Raw genomic sequence first — 17095 nt, forward strand, 5'->3', positions numbered from 1 at the left:
GCCATGTGACACTTAAAGGTCTCTCCTTTGGTCCTCACCACACCCCAGAGGCAGATTCTGATATGATCCCCATTTTACAGAGGAGGAAACCGAGGCAGGAGTCTAGCGACCGGCCCAGCTCTGCTCGGCCGGCGAACAACCGAGGCAGCGTTTGAACGCGGGTCTTCCCGCCACCAGGCCGGGCCCCGTGACGCATTCAGCTGCTGCTCCAGGGAGGAGAGTGGGTGAGCCCAAAGGAGGGGAGAGGATTGCTAGAATGACTGGGGGGGGGGGCAGAGAAGGAGAGAGGACAGGCAGCCCCCCTCCCAGAGAGGCCGGGTCCTTCGTGGCCCGGAGCCACGCTCAGGCTGGAGCCGCCCTCTTGCCTGCCCTACCTGGCTGGCCGGCCGTCTTCCCCGTCTCACTGGGGGCCAGGCTGGGTCCCTGGCTGGCCACGGAGGCGCCTGCCAGGGCCGGGGACACGATCTCCCCCGAAGCCTTCTCGGAGCCCCGGGTGATGGCGGTGACGGGCTGGTGGGGCATGCAAAGAGCTACGCTGGGGGGGTGAGGCTCGAGGGGCTCGGGGACCTCTGGAGACAGGTGCCCCGGACCTAGAGAGAGCAGAGCAGTGCAGAGGATGGAACGGCGGCCTCGCCCCGAGGATGTGCCCTTACCTACAATGCTGGAAAGCCCAGGCTAGGTGGAGGCCCACACGAGGCCCGCCAGGCCAACCGGCTCTCCCGCCACTCTGCTAGCGCCAATCAAGGCCTCCAGTGGCCTCAGAGGAGTAGGACCAGCTACCCTCTCCGCTGCCTGCAGCCCAGAGCCCGCTGCCCCAAAGGGCCGCTGTTAGCCTCCTTTCTGGGCTCAAAAACCGCCAGTGGCTCCCTGGTTCTCTCTTGGGCTTGGCATTCAGGGCCTCTCTCGGGCCCCACCTCTGGCTGCCACAGTGCCTCAGGGCTAGGCTTTCCCAGCAACACCTGCTCCCCTCCCAGCCCCCTCTCTCAGAATGCCCCAACATCCAGGGCCTCCCCTGGGAAGCCCTCCCAGACTGCCACACCCTTCCTTGGGTCCCTTCCCACAGGGGCCATTGCTGGCAGCCAAGAAAGTATTTTCTGACTATTCTCCAAAGGTTTCCTGCACCCCAGGCCTGGTCAGCACCGGCTGGGTGCCCTCCAGGACCACAATAGGACTTGAGTCTGGGACAGGATGAGTGAGGACCATCCCCCAGGGACAGCCAGTCTGCAGTGGCGCTGGGACCGAGCTACCGAAGGCCCCTCTCCAGTGCCCGGCCAAGGGACCCAGCGCCCGGCCAGTGCATCCGGAACTCCTCCTGCTGCCCCGGACCGCTCGAGCTGCCCTCTGTGGCTCCCCCATTGTTCCTGGTTCTGCCCCTCGGGCCTCCCTAATCCTCCTTCCTTCCTCTGGGGGATCCTTAGAGCCTAGTTTCCAGACCACCATGCCTTGGAAATTAGCCGCACAAAGACTGAGGAGCCTGAGCAGCAGTCACCCAGGGCCAAACCCAGAGGTACTCCTCCCCAGCCCAGAGGTACTCCTCCCGAACCCGGCTCACTCACCTGCCGTCACCTGGTGCCCGTTCTCCATAACTGAAGCGTTTGAGACTCTCTTTGCCTCCGAATCAGCCCATTCCTCCTGCTCCCCACTCTGAAAGGACACGAAACCATGTGTCTGTGTGTCTCACAGAGGCCAGAGTCTGTCCGGCACTCCCAGATCCCCGTTCTCACCCGCTCTCACCAGAGCCTCATAATAGCCCTTCGGGTCCTTCGGGGAGGACAAATGGGGCAGAGGAAAAAAGGGATTTAAGCTTCTTGGGGAGCCAAAGGCCAAGGCAGAGTTGGGACCCAGACTGCCCGATCCTGAACACGGGGCCACAGCCGCTGTACAAAGCCATCCCCTCTGTTCCACCCAGGGGGTGCGGGGTCTGCTACATGGACACACTCAGCCAAGATCCCCGAACCAGCACCGGCTAATGACAAAGAAACCTTAGGGGCCAAGCTCCCAGAGGAAGGGTCGAGGTGGAGAGCGATCTGGCGGCAAATGGCTTACGTCGGCATCTCACACCACAGGCCACACTCAACTCTGAGCAGATGGGTCACAGCCAAAAGAAAAATAAAGGCTCTATCCTAAATCCACTGGAGAAGGGCAGAGGAAAGGGCAAGGGGAGCAGAAAGGGGAAGGAGAGGAAGAGGAGGAGGAGAGGAAGGTGAGGGAGAGGGGAAGGAGGAGAAGACAAAGGACAAAAAAAAGAGGAAGGGGAGGGAAAGGAGAAGGAAGAAGAAGGAGAGCAGGATTTAGGACCCAGAATAAGGAGGAGGAGGAGAAGGAGGAATTCTTAAGTAAAGAAAAGAGAGAGGTTATAGAAAAGGAAGGGAAGGAAGGAAGGAAGGAAGGAAGGAAGGAAGGAAGGAAGGAAGGAAGGAAGGAAGGAAGGAAGGAAGGAAGGAAGGAAGGAAGGAAGGAAGGAAGGAAGGAAGGAAGGAAGGAAGGAAGGAAGGAAGGAGGGAAGGAGGGAGGGAGGGAGGGAGGGAGGGAAGGAAGGAAGAAGGAAGGAAAAAAGAGGGAAGGAAGGAAGGGAGGAGGGAAGAAGGGAAGGAAGGAAGGAAGGAGGGAAGGAAGGAGGGAGGGAAGGAAAAAAGAGGGAAGGAAGGAAGGGAGGAGGGAAGAAGGGAAGGAAGGAAGGAAGGAGGGAAGGAAGGAGGGAGGGAAGGAAGGAAAAAAGAGGGAAGGAAGGAAGGAGGGAAGAAAGAAAGGAAGGAAGGAGGGAAGGAAGGAAGGAGGGAAGGAAGGAAAAAAGAGGGAAGGAAGGAAGGAGGGAAGAAAGGAAGGAAGGAGGGAAGGAAGGAAAAAAGAGGGAAGGAAGGAAGGAGGGAAGAAAGAAAGGAAGGAAGGAGGGAAGGAAGGAAGGAGGGAAGAAAGAAAGGAAGGAGGGAGGGAAGGAAGGAGGGAAGGAAGGAAAGAAGGAAGGAAGAAAGAAGGGAAGGAGAGAAGAAGGGAAGGAAGGAAGGAGGGAGGAAAGGAGGGAAGGAGGAAAGGAAGGAAGGAACAGGGAAGGAAAGAAGGAAGGAGGGAAAGAAGAAAGGAAGGAAGGAGGGAGGGAAAGAGAGAGGAAAAGAGAAAAAGGAAGGAAAAGAAAAAGAGAGCAACAATAAAATCTAAAAATAAAGACATGCTTGCTGAATTGTGGGGAGAGGGCTGCCCAGAAATACGCCATCTGTCCAGTAAGGAGGCCTGATTCGGAAGCCGCTTCCAGTGCTTCCTAGCTGCATCAACTCCTAACAGAGTGGACCCTTGTACTCCAGCTTCTCCGGGCCAATGGGAGCCCGTGCTTTGTAAGCCTCCTGGGCCTGACCAGAACGAGGCCTGGACAACCAGGCAGTTGCCTCCAGCGTCCAACCTCCCCTCGTCCGTGGCTCCATCAGGGTGGCAAGCTTGGCAGGGCAGTGATAAAAGCACCAGCAGGTTCCCACAGGGGACCTAAAGGCTTCGGCGGGCAGAGGCTACCAGACGCTTGGCTCTTCCACGCGGGAGCAGCTAACTCTGTAACCCAGGTCCCGGGCCCCCTGGAAGGCGCAGCCCGGCGCTAATGCTGCTAAAATCGTCCAGGGCGCTTGGCAAGGCCAGCGCGGATCGGGGTGGGACAGCAGGGCTTCGCCCAGAACAAGTCCCCATGTCCCACAGGTATTCCGGGGAGCTCCAACCAGAAACTTAAGCAGGAAACAGAAGCTCACCTCCAACTTACCTCACTTCAAAAAGAGGAACTACTGGGGCCGCTAGGTGACACTCCCTAGCTATGTGATCCTGGGCAAGTCACTTAACCCCAATTGCCTCAGCCAAAAAGAAAAAAAAAGGGGGGGGATTACTGGAAGAGGGATTTGATTATATAAAAATGAAGACTTTCTTTAGAGGAAAGCATATTTACTCAAGATAAAGGGAAATAGCCCAAATCTAGACCGTTTACTGCTCACAATCAACAGAAGCACCAGTAACCCCTCACATTCACAAGGAACTGGTAAAACCAGCCTGGAACAAGCCGCGCAAGACACGCTGGGCTGGAAGGGACCCCCCCCCCCCGGTGGCCATCGGAACCAGGCTCCCGCGCAAAGAACGCGGCCCCCAAACGAGATCCCTGAGGAGGGGACGCCCAGCCTCCGTCAGAAAGGAGCTGGAGAAAGCGGCCCCGTTGGCCCAGTGACAAATGGATGGTCTCTTTCTGCGGAGCGATCCCTTCTACAAACCCTCCTGCCCCTGACATGAGCATCTTCGGGGAGGGGGGAGAACCTGGGGAGGGGAAGCCTAAGGATGTTGGGGCAGGAGCACTTCCCACAGAAAAGGCAATGAAGACCCGGGGGGGCATGGAAGAAATGGGGGCACACGCACAGAACCACAGACGCCCTTGGACAGTGGCCACGCCGGGCCGGGGGGCTGAGAGGGGCAGCCTGTGGAAAGAGCAGTGGCCACGCCGGGCCGGGGGGCTGAGAGGGGCAGCCTGTGGAAAGAGCAGTCCCGTGGGAGATTAAGGGAGTGATGAGAAGCTGCTGGGGAACGAGTTCCAAGAAGGAATGCTGGGGCCCGGAACGCGTGCGTAAATTTCCATTCACAACCCGTCAGAGGTTTTAAATGCATTTTTCCAGTGGCCCTGGGGACCAAGGCAGACGCTGGCCCTCCTCCTCTCCTTCCTCCTCCTCCTCCTCCTCTCCTTCCTCCTCTTCCTCCTCCTCTCCTTCCTCCTCCTCCTCCTCCTCTCCTTCTTCCTCCTCCTCCTCCTCTCCTTCTTCCTCCTCCTCCTCCTCTCCTTCTTCCTCCTCCTCCTCCTCCTCCTCCTCTCCTTCTTCCTCCTCCTCCTCCTCCTCCTCCTCCATCCCTAGGCTGGCTGGTCTTGGGAAGCAGCCACTTTCATTGGGCTTTCACTGGGCCCATGTGCCCTGCACGCCAACCTGGCAGAGGCTATGCCAGCCTGTGCACCACTGGCAAAGCCTCAGAAAACAAGGGTCAGGGTCACCCCCCACAAAAGAAGGGGGGGCACATCTAAAGGGGGAGATCCATCATCCATAAGATCACACGGGGGGGGGGGTCAGTCACATGGACTGAGAGATGACCAGTGGACACAGTGGCTGCTCAATAGGTATCGTCCCATCCTCCTGGGGGGGGAAGTCCCTCCCCCCCACCCAGCTCATTGCATTTGTCTCGGTCCCCAGCCCTCCTAAGTGCCTGGAGTACAGTAGGTGTTTAATAAATGCTTACTGATCTGTTTATGTGAAGGGGGGTGGCCAATGGCGAGTTTAAATGCTAATGAGCAATCCATGGGAGTTATCAGATCCAGCCCCCCCTTCTCCCTTAGCCTATGCTGGAGGAGGAGAGCCCCTCCCCCACCCCTTCACTTGGAGAGAAGCTGGGGCTGGGGAGGCGCGCACTGTGGGGGATGGGAGTCCGGCAGCCTCCGTGGAATCTGGGGCCCTGGGGCTCTCTCTGTCACGCTATGGGACTGGTATTTCTGGGTCAGCCACACTGGCGGGCTGGGGAGCTCGGGGCCACACTCCTGGAGGACACCTCAGCTTTTATGGGAAGAAAGAAAATTCACCTGGGAGGGGGTGTGTGGAGAGAGAGGAAGGGGGCAGAGAGGGGGAGGGAGGGAAGGAAGGAAGGAGAGGGAGAGAGACACAGAGAGAGAGACAGAGACAGAAAGAGAGGGAGAGAGACAGAGACAGAGACAGACAGAGAGACAGAGAGAGAGAGAGAGAGACAGAGAGAGAGACAGAGAGACAGAGACAGAGAGAGACAGAGAGAGAGAGAGAAGTGGGGGAGTAGTTCAGGAAGGAGGGCAGCCAGAGCAAAAGGGGGAGATGGGAGATGGGACATCCTATGGGCACGGCAGTGTCAGCCAGCGGAGCTCAAGCCCAAGGGCAGCGAGGGGGGTCTGCGGAGGGAGCCAACAGGTAAAGCGCTTTTGCCCCCAGGGAAGGGTTTATTTGCTCCTGAGGAGACAGTGCTCCCCAAGGAAGCCCCCAAGCTCCCAGGGACTGTCTGTATGGACATAACGCATGGAGGATGCCAGCACATGAGTAAATGAGTGGACACTGAGCACTCCCCAGGTGCAGAGAACTGCCGGACTCTGGGGCCACGGGCCAGCCCCTGCCCCCAGCAGCTCCCCTTTTAAAGGGCTGGAGGGCTGTGGCCACGGACTCCGGCCTCCCAGACTGCCCGTCCTGGCTTTGTCGGCCTCGCAGACTGCCCGTCCTGGCTTTGTCGGCCTCCCAGACTGCCCGTCCTGGCTTTGTCGGCCTCGCAGACTGCCCGTCCTGGCTTTGTCGGCCTCCCAGACTGCCCGTCCTGGCTTTGTCGGCCTCCCAGACTGCCCGTCCTGGCTTTGTCGGCCTCGCAGACTGCCCGTCCTGGCTTTGTCGGCCTCGCAGACTGCCCGTCCTGGCTTTGTCGGCCTCCCAGACTGCCCGTCCTGGCTTTGTCGGCCTCCCAGACTGCCCGTCCTGGCTTTGTCGGCCTCCCTGGCGAGCCTCCTTCCCCCCGGCCTTCACCACAAGGCCCTCCCCATCCCACCCGCCCAGGTCTCCGGACGCTTCGCTGGGGCCTTGGAGTGGCAGAGTCCCCAGGCCAGGGAGGGACAAGAGCCCAGCCCCAGCAGAAGCGCCTCACTGTCCTGCCAGGAGCCCCCTTGGCCCTGTTCCCCCGGAGCCTTCCTCCCACCAAGCCGCCCCCCCCCTCCTCCAAGGCCGCCCCGTCTCCTCTCCCCTCCCTCCGGCGGGTCACGGACAGCTCAGCTCCCAGGTTCACTCAGGAAGGGAAGACGGGTGTACACGTTGCCCTCAGCCCTGAGAGTTAAATGTGTTTGCTTCTTTCTGGCCAGGGGAGCTATCCCTAACCACTGGGCCGGCTTACTTGGCCTAGGTAGCAGACAGAGATGGGCTGGCTCTCCCCGGTGGCTTACTGAAACCCACAGGGGGCGCTGCTTGGACCGGAAGCGGGAGAGGATGGGGGGCCTCCACAGCCCCTCCTGGGGGGCCATCACTGACAGCTGGGGGTCTACTTTCAGACTCAAGAGCACTGTTAAAAGGAAAGGTGGAAGAACAGGGATTCCACTTAAGTGATCAGGCAAACATTGCTCCCTCTTGTCCTCAGTTTCTCCAGCTGTAAAATGGAGAGAATAATCCCTGCCTCCCTCCCTCAGAGCTTTGCTGGAAAGCTCACAATAATGATCACATCATTCCTCAGGCTGTCCTGATTAATAATAACCCCATTGATGGAAACCTAAGAGTCTTGGGAAAGGCCAGCCGGGGGGGGGGGGGGGGGGGGGGTTCTGGGACAGCTCCTGGAGGCACTGGGGAAATCCTGTCAAAAGGAAGGAAAGCTTCCTCTTTCCCTGAGCCCTCCCAGATCTCTCTCCTCCTCCCCCTTTCCCTATGGAAAGTGATCCTCATTATCTGGGGCTGGCTTGGAGACAGATGTCTGGCCTCTGGAGGCTGACCTCCCCCACCCCCTCTCCCCCACTCAGTCCATGGTACCCACTTTGGGAAAAAAGGGATGCCCTCCCAGAAGCTCCCGGGACTCAGAGTTTGGCCTCCAGGACCCACCCAGCCCCTCGGGCCCCAAGGAACCAGAGGAAGGAGAGGCAAGGAGGCTAGGGGCTGTCTATTCACATAACTCCATTTCTTTAAAAAGCCAGGACAGACTCTTCTCCTTAAGTCTTACAAAAGCCTCTAATTGTACATTATTTCAAAGTCCGATTCTTTTTGTGCAGCAAAACAACTGTCTGGACACGTATACATCTATTGTATTTAATTTATACTTTAGCATATTGAACATGTATTGGTCAACCTGCCATGGGGGGGGGGGGGCGGGGAAGGAGGGGAAAAATTAGAACAAAAGGTTTGGCAATTGTCAATGCTGTAAAATTACCCATGCGTATGTCTGGAAAATAAAAACTATTTATTAAAATAAAAAAAAAATTTAAAAAAAAAATCTTACAACAGCCTCTCCCTTTGGGGCCAAGAGAAGCCCTTTGTTGTGTCCCTGCACACGGAGCGGGTCCCCAGTCGGTGTGGTGGGCAACGAGGCCCCGAGTGCCCGAGTGGTCCTTGGGCACGCACAGAAGCCGAGGCTGCCCTCAGTGGGGCTCCGCCCCCCGACTCAGCCATCTCTATCCATTTGGGGTTACGGAAAACCAGAGACCAAACAGCTGTCAAGAGACCAGCTCCCGTGGAGGGCCGGGTCATCCCGAGAGACCCAGCCTCCCTCCTAGGGAGGAACAAGCGCTGGCAGATGCACGGCCGGCCGGATTTAGTCCGATCTCCCAAAGGAAAACCAGTCTGCAAAGTGGCCCCTTCCTGCCCTTCTGCACAGAAGGCATCCCCCTCGGGCTGGCATTTGTTGGCATGAGAATTAGGGGGGAAAGACATTGCTTCGAGACCAGGGAGGCATCCCACTCACACACACTCTCACACACTCTCACACACACACTCTCACACTCACACTCTCACACTCCCACTCCCACTCACACACACACACTCTCACACACTCACACTCATACACACTCTCACACACTCACACTCACACATACTCTCACACACACTCTCTCACTCACACACACTCACACACTCCCACTCACACACTCACAAACACACACACTCACACTCACAAACACACACACACACTCTCACACACTCACACTCTCACTCACACACACTCACACACACTCTCACTCACACACACTCTCACATACTCTCACACACACTCACACTCACTCACACACCCTCTCACTCACACACACACATACTCACACACACTCTCACTCACACTCACACACTCTCAGACACTCACACTCTCACACACATTCACCCACACTCACACACACACACACACACTCACACACACACTCCCACTCACACACACTCACAAACACACACACATACACTCACACACACACTCACAATACACACTCTCACTCACACACACTCACACTCACACTCACACACACTCACAAACACACACACATACTCTCACACACACACTCACAATACACACTCTCACTCACACACACTCTCACATACTCTCACACACACTCACACTCACTCACACACCCTCTCACTCACACACACACATACTCACACACACACTCTCACACACATTCACCCACACTCACACACACACACACACTCCCACTCACACACACTCACAAACACACACACATACACTCACACACACTCTCACACATACTCACACACACACTCTCACTCACACACACTCACACTCACACTCACACACACTCACAAACACACACACATACTCTCACACACACACTCACAATACACACTCACACTCTCACACACACTCACACTCACACACACTCACACACCCTCTCACACACTCACACTCACACATACTCACACACACACTCTCACTCACACACACACTCACACACACTCACACACACTCTCACTCACACTCACACACTCACACACACATACACTCTCACACACACTCACACACCCTCTCACACACACTCACACACACTCTCACACACACACTCACACACACACTCTCACACACACTCACACTCACACACACACTCACAAACACACACACACATACTCTCACACACACACTCACACTCACAATACACACACTCACACTCTCACACACACTCACACACACACTCACTATGGTGACCCCGTGTGCTCCCGGCCCTGGTAGCCTTCCCCAGGACACAGAAGACAATCAACGCCTCAGCATGGGCCCTCTCTCTCGGGCTGTGGCTTTAAAGAACTTGATTTAAACCTCTCCCAAAGTGGCTCACTTTGTTATAAAAATAACGCGGCGGGTGGAGACGGAGAGATAAGGCTGGGTCTGGCTTGCCTCACACAAAGGCCTCTGAGCTCCCCGGCATTCCGCGGGGGCCGGGGGCCTAGAGGCCCCCGCTCTGTTCCCCTCTCAGCTAATGGGGCTTGCAGGTGGGCTCAGGTAACTGTTCTGGAGTCCGGCCCAGCCTCCGGGCCCATCCACGGCCGGGGGAAGCCCCCGCGGAGTCCCTCCCCCATCCCCACCGGTGGAGCCAGTGCAGGCCGGGCTTGGATGGATAGAAATGCCTGGCTTTTCTCAGGCCTCCCCTGGCCCTTTGCCAATCTCTTTCTGAAGTTCTAATAGAGCAGAGGAGCCAGCGTTGGCAGGGGCCAAATGACTAGCAAGGCTAACCTCCTCATTTTACAAATGAGTAAACTGAGGCTCAGGAAAAGTGACTTACCTGCAATCATCCAGGCAGTAAATGACAGAGACAGAATTTGACCTCAGGTTCTGACTTGAGAGCCAGGGCTCTCTCCACGTGGGGTCCAATATTGGTGGGGGGCCTGGGGCAAGAGTCCTGGCCAGCCACAAAGAAGCTAACCCCATGAGCCCCTAGGCCAATTCTCTAGGGCCTGAGCTTGTCAGAGCCTTTCTCACAGTGGGCCTCTCCTCCTCTGCTCTCAGCTCTCCTCCCAGCTTCCCATCAGGGTCGCTTCCCTCACCCAAACCTCCCCACACACTCTTCGGCCATACCGGCGTCCCTGTCTGCATTCACTGCTCAGGTTTAGCCACTGTGATGCTCAGCTTGGTTAGCCGGCCAGCCCTACCATCTCCCCTCCTCCGGGGGCAACCCTGCTGCCGACCCCGTCCCCCGTCTCTTGCCGACTCCTCGGCTCCCACATTCGGCACAGCAGCCTGGCTTACTTCTGGTGGGACGGACCCCTGCCTGCTGGGCTCGAGGAGCCCGGGGAGAAGAATCCCTACCCGGGAGCGGCCCTCGTTGGCCGGGGGCCGAAAGGAAGAAGCCCCCCACGGCCGCTGTGGGGAATGAATGGGCAAAGACTTTCCCAGGATCCATTTGTGGGAGGCGGCGAGAAAGACAAGGGATTGAACAGGGAGCGGGGAGCAGGGAGCAGGGAGCCATCACGGCCCAGCTGGTGGAGTGGACATGGGGGGAGAGGGGCAGGGCAACTGAAGTTAAGGAAAAGGAGAAGGGGCCTCAAGATTGAGCCTCAAGAGGCTGGGAAGAGAATGATGGTCAAGAATGGAGGCAGAGACACACAGGAGGAGAAGCAGGTCAAGGATGGTGCTCACCTCGGGGCCAAAGGAGCGAGTTTTGAGGAGTAAGGAGTGAGCCCTCTGCTTGGCAGATGGGCCTTTGGAGGCCGAGATCATGCAGTTTCCAGGTTCCCGAGCCCCCACCTAGCCTCCTCCACTAATATGCAAGAAATCGACCATGCTGGCCTCCCTCTTCCTTCACCCTGGAGGAGGGCCTGGACTGGGCTTGGACTGGGCTTCTGTTCCATGTGGAGCAGCCAGAAGATGCTCCCTCCTCAGAGCTCTCCTCTGGGGATCTGGATCACCCCACAGGGCTCCCCACCCCACACAGTCAGACAGCCCTACTGCAATTACAGTTACCAGCCTAACTTCCTGGGGTCGGGGTATGCCCCCAAAGATCCTCTGAGGGTACCGGCTACTTCTACATCCTCCACCCCCGGCCTTCAGGGAGCCACTAAATAGCAGACATGGACTAGAGATGCGCTCTTCTAAAGAGGAAAGTCCGATCTAAAATCCCTGCACGGATGCCGAGGGACGTGAGTGGAGCCAGGACAATGGCGTGACCCTCGGCCGCGACGGATGGGGCTCCTCTCGGCGCAGCCGAGCCGAGGCGGTTCCGTGACCGCGGTGGAGGATGCCGTCGGAGACCGAATGCGGGTCAGAGCGCAGGAGCGGCGCCTTTGCTTTCTCACGAGCTGTTTTCCCTTCTGATCCGACTTTTCTTGCACAGCGTGACAAATACGGAGATGTATTAAAAGACTGCACAGATTTCATCTCCATCAGATTGCAGGGAAGGCAAGGGAGGGAGGGCGACCACCTTGTGGAATCCGTAGTCTCACAGAACTGAATGCTGGGAATGGCCTTTATGTGGATTTGGAAAAATAAAATACTTTGAGGAATTTTTTTTTGGTCCCTCACTCCCCAGGGCAAAACTAACAACTTCAGGGGGCAGAGCTTCCGGACGCCATCCCGGGAGTGCCTGGACTCGGGAGGGGAAGGAGACACTTAAACTCTCTAGCTACTGCCCAGGTGGAAGAGAGGGCGGAGAGGGCAGTGCCGGGAGGCGCCTCCACACCAGGCTCCCCCCTGGCCCTGGCTGGCCTCCCCCCGCCACCTCGAGCTCCAGAGGACGGTCCGGCTCCATTCCTTCCCAAGTCCACTCAAGTGCTCCCAGAAGCGGCGGAGGTCCCACCCTCGTTCACCCAGCTCTCCCTGCCGGGCACTGCCTTTCCTCTGCACCGGGCCAGGCGCCCCGGGAGGCAGCGTCCGCTCAGCCCCGATTTGTGTTCAGGGACCGCTGGGGGCGGGGAGGTACCGAGGGGACATCCGATTATAGTGGGAGGTGAGGCACCGGCCCCATCCGGTCTGACCCACAGGACTGCTGCTTCTGATACACCCTCCTGCCCCCCCACCCCTCGCTGAGCTCCTGCTCTTCCAATACTGCGGTGCCCGACCCCCCACGGCCCCCAGATGGGAGAACCCCAGCAGCAGCGACACCTCGGGGAGTGACTTAGCCAAGCCCTCTCCTCGGGGGCTCCCCAGCTTCTGCTCCTCTCCCATTTTAGCCATGGGGGAGGGTAAGAATGTGCCCCACAGGAGGGGGAGGGGGAAGACAGGGGCAGAGGGGGAAGACAGGGGCGGAGAGGGAGAGCTGCGGGGGGAGAAGTAAGGGTTTGCGCGGCGGTATCAGAGAAGCACACAGCCGGGGCTTTGGGCCAAGCCGTTCCTGGGAGAGGGGCGGCTCCCAAACTTCCACAGCCTTGCGAGGAGGAGGAAGGGAGACTGGGAAAGGCCACCTCGGCCTGTTCTGCTTTCTCCTCAGGCTCCCTGGGCCTGAGCTCCCTCGCCCACCCCACACACGCCCGAGGTCGCACCTCACTTTGGCTGCTGAGCCGCCCAGGGTGGGCTCCGGGCTGGCTGCTTTCTCGAGCCCTAATCGGTCCCTGGCTCCAGTTCCGGCCGAGCGCCCCTCCCGGGCGCTGCCTCCAACTCCGGGGTCTCTGGTTAATCAGCCCCTCTCCCCTGGAGCCTCCAGGAGTGAGCGCGCTTTAAACGCTCAGCTGTGGACCTTCTCCGAGCCCCCCCCTCCATTCAGGGATCACTGGCGGGGCAGGGTCCCAAAGGCCCTTTCCCCTCCCCCTCAAAAAGAGAGGCTGGGGAGGAGCCTCCCCACACATTCAATCCCTTGAAGCTGAGAGACAGGTGGACCCGGAGCTAGCCAGGCCCGATCTGGCCCGTCCTCCAAGGCCCTCACTCCCTGTTCTCAGCACCCCCTCCTCTCCATCCTCCAGGTGCCCTCCCCCACTGCTCTGATCCCCCCACACACCCTTCTCCTCCAGGTCCCCTCCCCCACTGCTCTGATCCCCCCCACACACATCCCTCTCCTCCAGGTCCCCTCCCCCACTGCTCTGATCCCCCCCCCACACCCCTCTCCTCCAGGCCCCCTCCCCCACTGCTCTGATTCCCCCCACACACCCCTCTCCTCCAGGCCCCCTCCCCCACTGCTCTGATCCCCCCACACACATCCCTCTCCTCCAGGCCCCCTCCCCCACTGCTCTGATCCCCCCCACACACCCCTCTCCTCCAGGTCCCCTCCCCCACTGCTCTGATCACCCCCCTACACCCACAGCTCTCCTAACCGTCCTCCTCTGCCGCTGGGCTCCCCCACATCCACAGGGACAGGCCCAGCCCTCCGGAGCCGGGGCTCACTTTTGCACAGCTGCAAGGCCACTTCCTAAGTACCTTTCTCAGCGCGTTCTCAAGCGAGGGATCAGTCCCCAGGCACGTGTGACAGAGGCCTCCCACAGCTGTCCCGCCTTTGTCATTTAACCCTCAGCAAGCAAGTAGCTGGGTCTCCAGGTGCCGGCCGGGAGCCCAGGCCCCAGACTAGGGAAACTGAGGCAGGGCAGACTGGGAAAAGCGGCCTCTGCTCCCCGAAGGCTTTGCGGGAACCACAGGTGGAGGGCATAGAAGGGGGAGTTGAGGCTGGAAGTCAGAAAGCCCTAACGCTTCGAGCGGGGATTCGCCCTTGAAGGGCCGAGTCGGGCGGCGCCTCCCGCCGGCCTGAGCCCTGCTCAGCTCCCTCCCCGCCCCCACCCCCACCCCCCCGGAGGCGCTCACTCACCTGGCCACGGCCTGACAGCGAGAACACGGCGTGGCTGGCGAAGCGCGGGGGCCCCCGGGCCCCGGGGGACGCCGGGCCGGCCCGGGGTTCGGCTCCGGCGTCCAGAGGCAGGCCGGTGGCGTGCGCCAGCGCCTCCACGTGGCGCGCCAGCTGCCCCAGGTGGGCCCGCAAGCGCTCGTGTTCGCTCTGCAGCTCGGCCACCGTGCGCGCCAGGGGCCCCGCCAGCCCCAGCGCCTCGGCCACCCTCCGCTCCACGCCGCGCTGGAAGCGCGCCACGTCCGCGCGCAGGGCGCGCACCTCGTCGCGGAGGCCCGCCGGCGCCCCCTCGGCCTCGAACCCGAGCTCGGCCTCGGCGGCTCTCGGGCCGGGCTTCTCTCCGGGTGCGCTGTCCATGGCCTGGCCGCTCCGCGCTGGCTCGCGTAAGGCGCTGTCTGGCGCCCGGGCCGCGCTGCCTTAATTTCTGGAGGGGGCCGCGGAGGGAGGGGGGCGGAGGAGGGGAGGAGCCGCCCGGGGGGAAAGAGGGAGGGGGAGGGGGGGCTGGCCGGCCCAGGGGGTGGGGACCGGCCCGGAGCGGGCGCCCCCTCGGGCTGGGCAGGAAAGCGGGGAGAAGAGAGCAGGGTGCGGAGAACCAGTGCGCTCTCTTACCCAACCCACTGGGGCCGGCTCAGCCAAAGTCAACAGACCTTATCGCTCCCCGCAAGGGAGGGAGGGAGGGAGGGAGGGAGGGAGGGAGCGGGCCGGCGAGGGGAGGGACTGGGGAAGAGGGGGAAGGGTCTCTCCTGGTCCCGCTCGGCTAGCCCACCCCCCACCCGCTGCGGGAGGGAGGCGGGGGCGGGGGGGGGTAAAACTTATAATTCCTCTCCTTGGAGCGACCTGCTGGGAAGGAAGTGAGGGGAGGGCCGGGCCCCCTTTCCATCCCAGCCCGGGTCCCCAGTTCAGGCGCCCCCACCCCCACCCGGGCCACCGAGGCGGGCAGGTGCAGGGGGCGGGGCGGGGAGGAGGGCCTGAGCACCGTGGTGGGCGGGGGCCTGGAACCTGATCCCCCGCAGAAGCAGCTCCCGAGCGCCCGGCTCCCCATCACCCAACTCTACCGTGACTTTTTACCTCGGAGACATTTTATGCACAAAATGTTCACGGCCGTGCCACAGGCTTGCGCACACCATGCGCTGCAGACCCTCATTTTACACACACCCACACACTCACCCTTGGCGTGTCCCTGGAAATCCAAGTCCGCAGGGATTGGGGAAGTAGCATCTCGGAACCGCAGAACCCCCCTCTGCCCTTCTTCCCATGGGGGCCAGAGCCTGGACCTGGAAGCCATGGGGGGGGGGAGTGTTTAAACCTATGGACATTGATAAGATCACCACCTGAGAACAGGGAGAGAAGGAGGACCCAGGACAGAGCCTCAGGGGCTCAGACAGCCAGAGGAAGGGGAGGAAGACGATGGGGAGACCTGAGCCCGGGGTCCGGAAAAGCTCGGGATGAAGGAGGCCTTGTCAGCACCGTCAATGCTATGGAGGCCACAAGAAAGAATAAAGATGAAAAAAACGGGGGGGGGAGGCCTTTGGCAATTCAGAGATCACTGGCAACCCCAGAGACAGAGGAGGGGTCCCTTGAGTCAGAAGCTACACGAAGAGTTCAGTGAATGAGGACAGAAAGTAGAGGCCAAAAAAAGAGCCATTATCAAGAAAGGGGGGGAGAGAAATGGGAGAGAGGCTTGGAGGGAAAGTGGGATCTGGTGAGGGCTCCGAGAGCTGCTCCCGTGCTGCTAGGAAAGGGAAGGAGCTGGTGCAGAAGGGAAGGGCGGCAAAGGCTGCCCCAGCCACCAAACACTGCCCGAGGGCTCGCTCTGGGCCAGGCTCCTGCTTGCATTGCTTTGTATCACCTTGTGTTCTGCTGTCCCCTGGGTTCCTCCGTGTTAATAATAACTTTTATATAGCCGCCTGCAAATATGATCTCGTTTGAGCCTCACAAAGCCCTTGGGAGGGAGTACTATCACCATCCTCACTTTGCAGATGAAGAAACTGCAGCAAACAGAGGCCGGCCTTTCCCAGAGTCGTCCAGCCAGCCAGTGTCAGAGGCTGGATTTGAGCTCAGGGCTGCCCTTTCTGGAGGCCGATGCTCCCGCCACCCCAACTCTCTACCTTGTAGGTGACTGTGTCACCTAGCCTTGGCTCAGTCCTAGGGTATCTTATCAGCTAGCTCCTAGGCCATACCAGGCTACCCAGCTCTGTTACTTATGACTGGGATCCGATTGGGTTACACTGTTTCACTTGTCTCTGCCCACCCACAGCCTTTCTTCTTGTTCTAGGTTACATTGTATCACCTAGCACCTTTCCGTTGCCAAAGCCCAGTTACATTGTATCTCCAGTCCCTTTTTTTCCTCCCTCCTCAGGTTACCCTTATTTCTGCTACATTGTATCACCAGCTCCTTTTCCCTCCGTAAGGTACCCCATTACCCACATTATCATCCAGTTCCTCTTCTGTTACTGTTACACCTCATCTCCAAACCTTATTGCCAGCCTCTCAGGAAATGCAAACAATCTGAAATGTAATGGAAAGTCCAGTCCTGTGAGTTCAACAAATAAAGACCAGGAGTATAGGAGAGAGTTGCTATAGCACAAATTCTAAAGGGGAAACAAAGGCTCAGAGGTTTGGGGCTCAGTGTGAAGCTCAGCCCCGGTCACTCCAGTCAGAGGCAGCCATTGCCTTGGAGGGCGAGGCTGACCTAAATTATTCTGGGGAGACTAGCAGGGGAGAGAGCCTGAGGGAACTCACTAAACTTCCAAGGCAGCTGAGGTTTCGGAACAGCTCTTGACTGATGGAAAGTTTGTCCTGAGGTGCAACTGGAATCTGCTTCCCTGCAGCTTTGTTCCATTGCTGCCAGTTCTGCCTTCCAAGGCC

The 17095-nt window shown here is 59.2% G+C and overlaps 1 protein-coding gene across 1 annotated transcript in view; it reads right to left on the reverse strand.

Annotated features, from left to right (window-relative positions):
* Positions 1 to 15085, reverse strand: part of SMTNL2 (smoothelin like 2) — an 18578-nt gene extending 3493 nt beyond the window's left edge. The window contains exons 1-3 of the mRNA XM_074297615.1: positions 14192 to 15085; positions 1557 to 1644; positions 375 to 590 (exon numbers count right to left, since the gene is read on the reverse strand). Coding sequence (XP_074153716.1) covers positions 375 to 590; positions 1557 to 1644; positions 14192 to 14584 — 697 coding nt within the window. The 5' untranslated portion in view covers positions 14585 to 15085. The remainder of the gene's footprint in view (positions 1 to 374; positions 591 to 1556; positions 1645 to 14191) is intronic.
* Positions 15086 to 17095: the final 2010 nt, after the last annotated feature.

The sequence above is a fragment of the Sminthopsis crassicaudata genome, chromosome 3, assembly GCF_048593235.1.
Source record: "Sminthopsis crassicaudata isolate SCR6 chromosome 3, ASM4859323v1, whole genome shotgun sequence".
Lineage (NCBI taxonomy): Eukaryota > Metazoa > Chordata > Mammalia > Dasyuromorphia > Dasyuridae > Sminthopsis > Sminthopsis crassicaudata.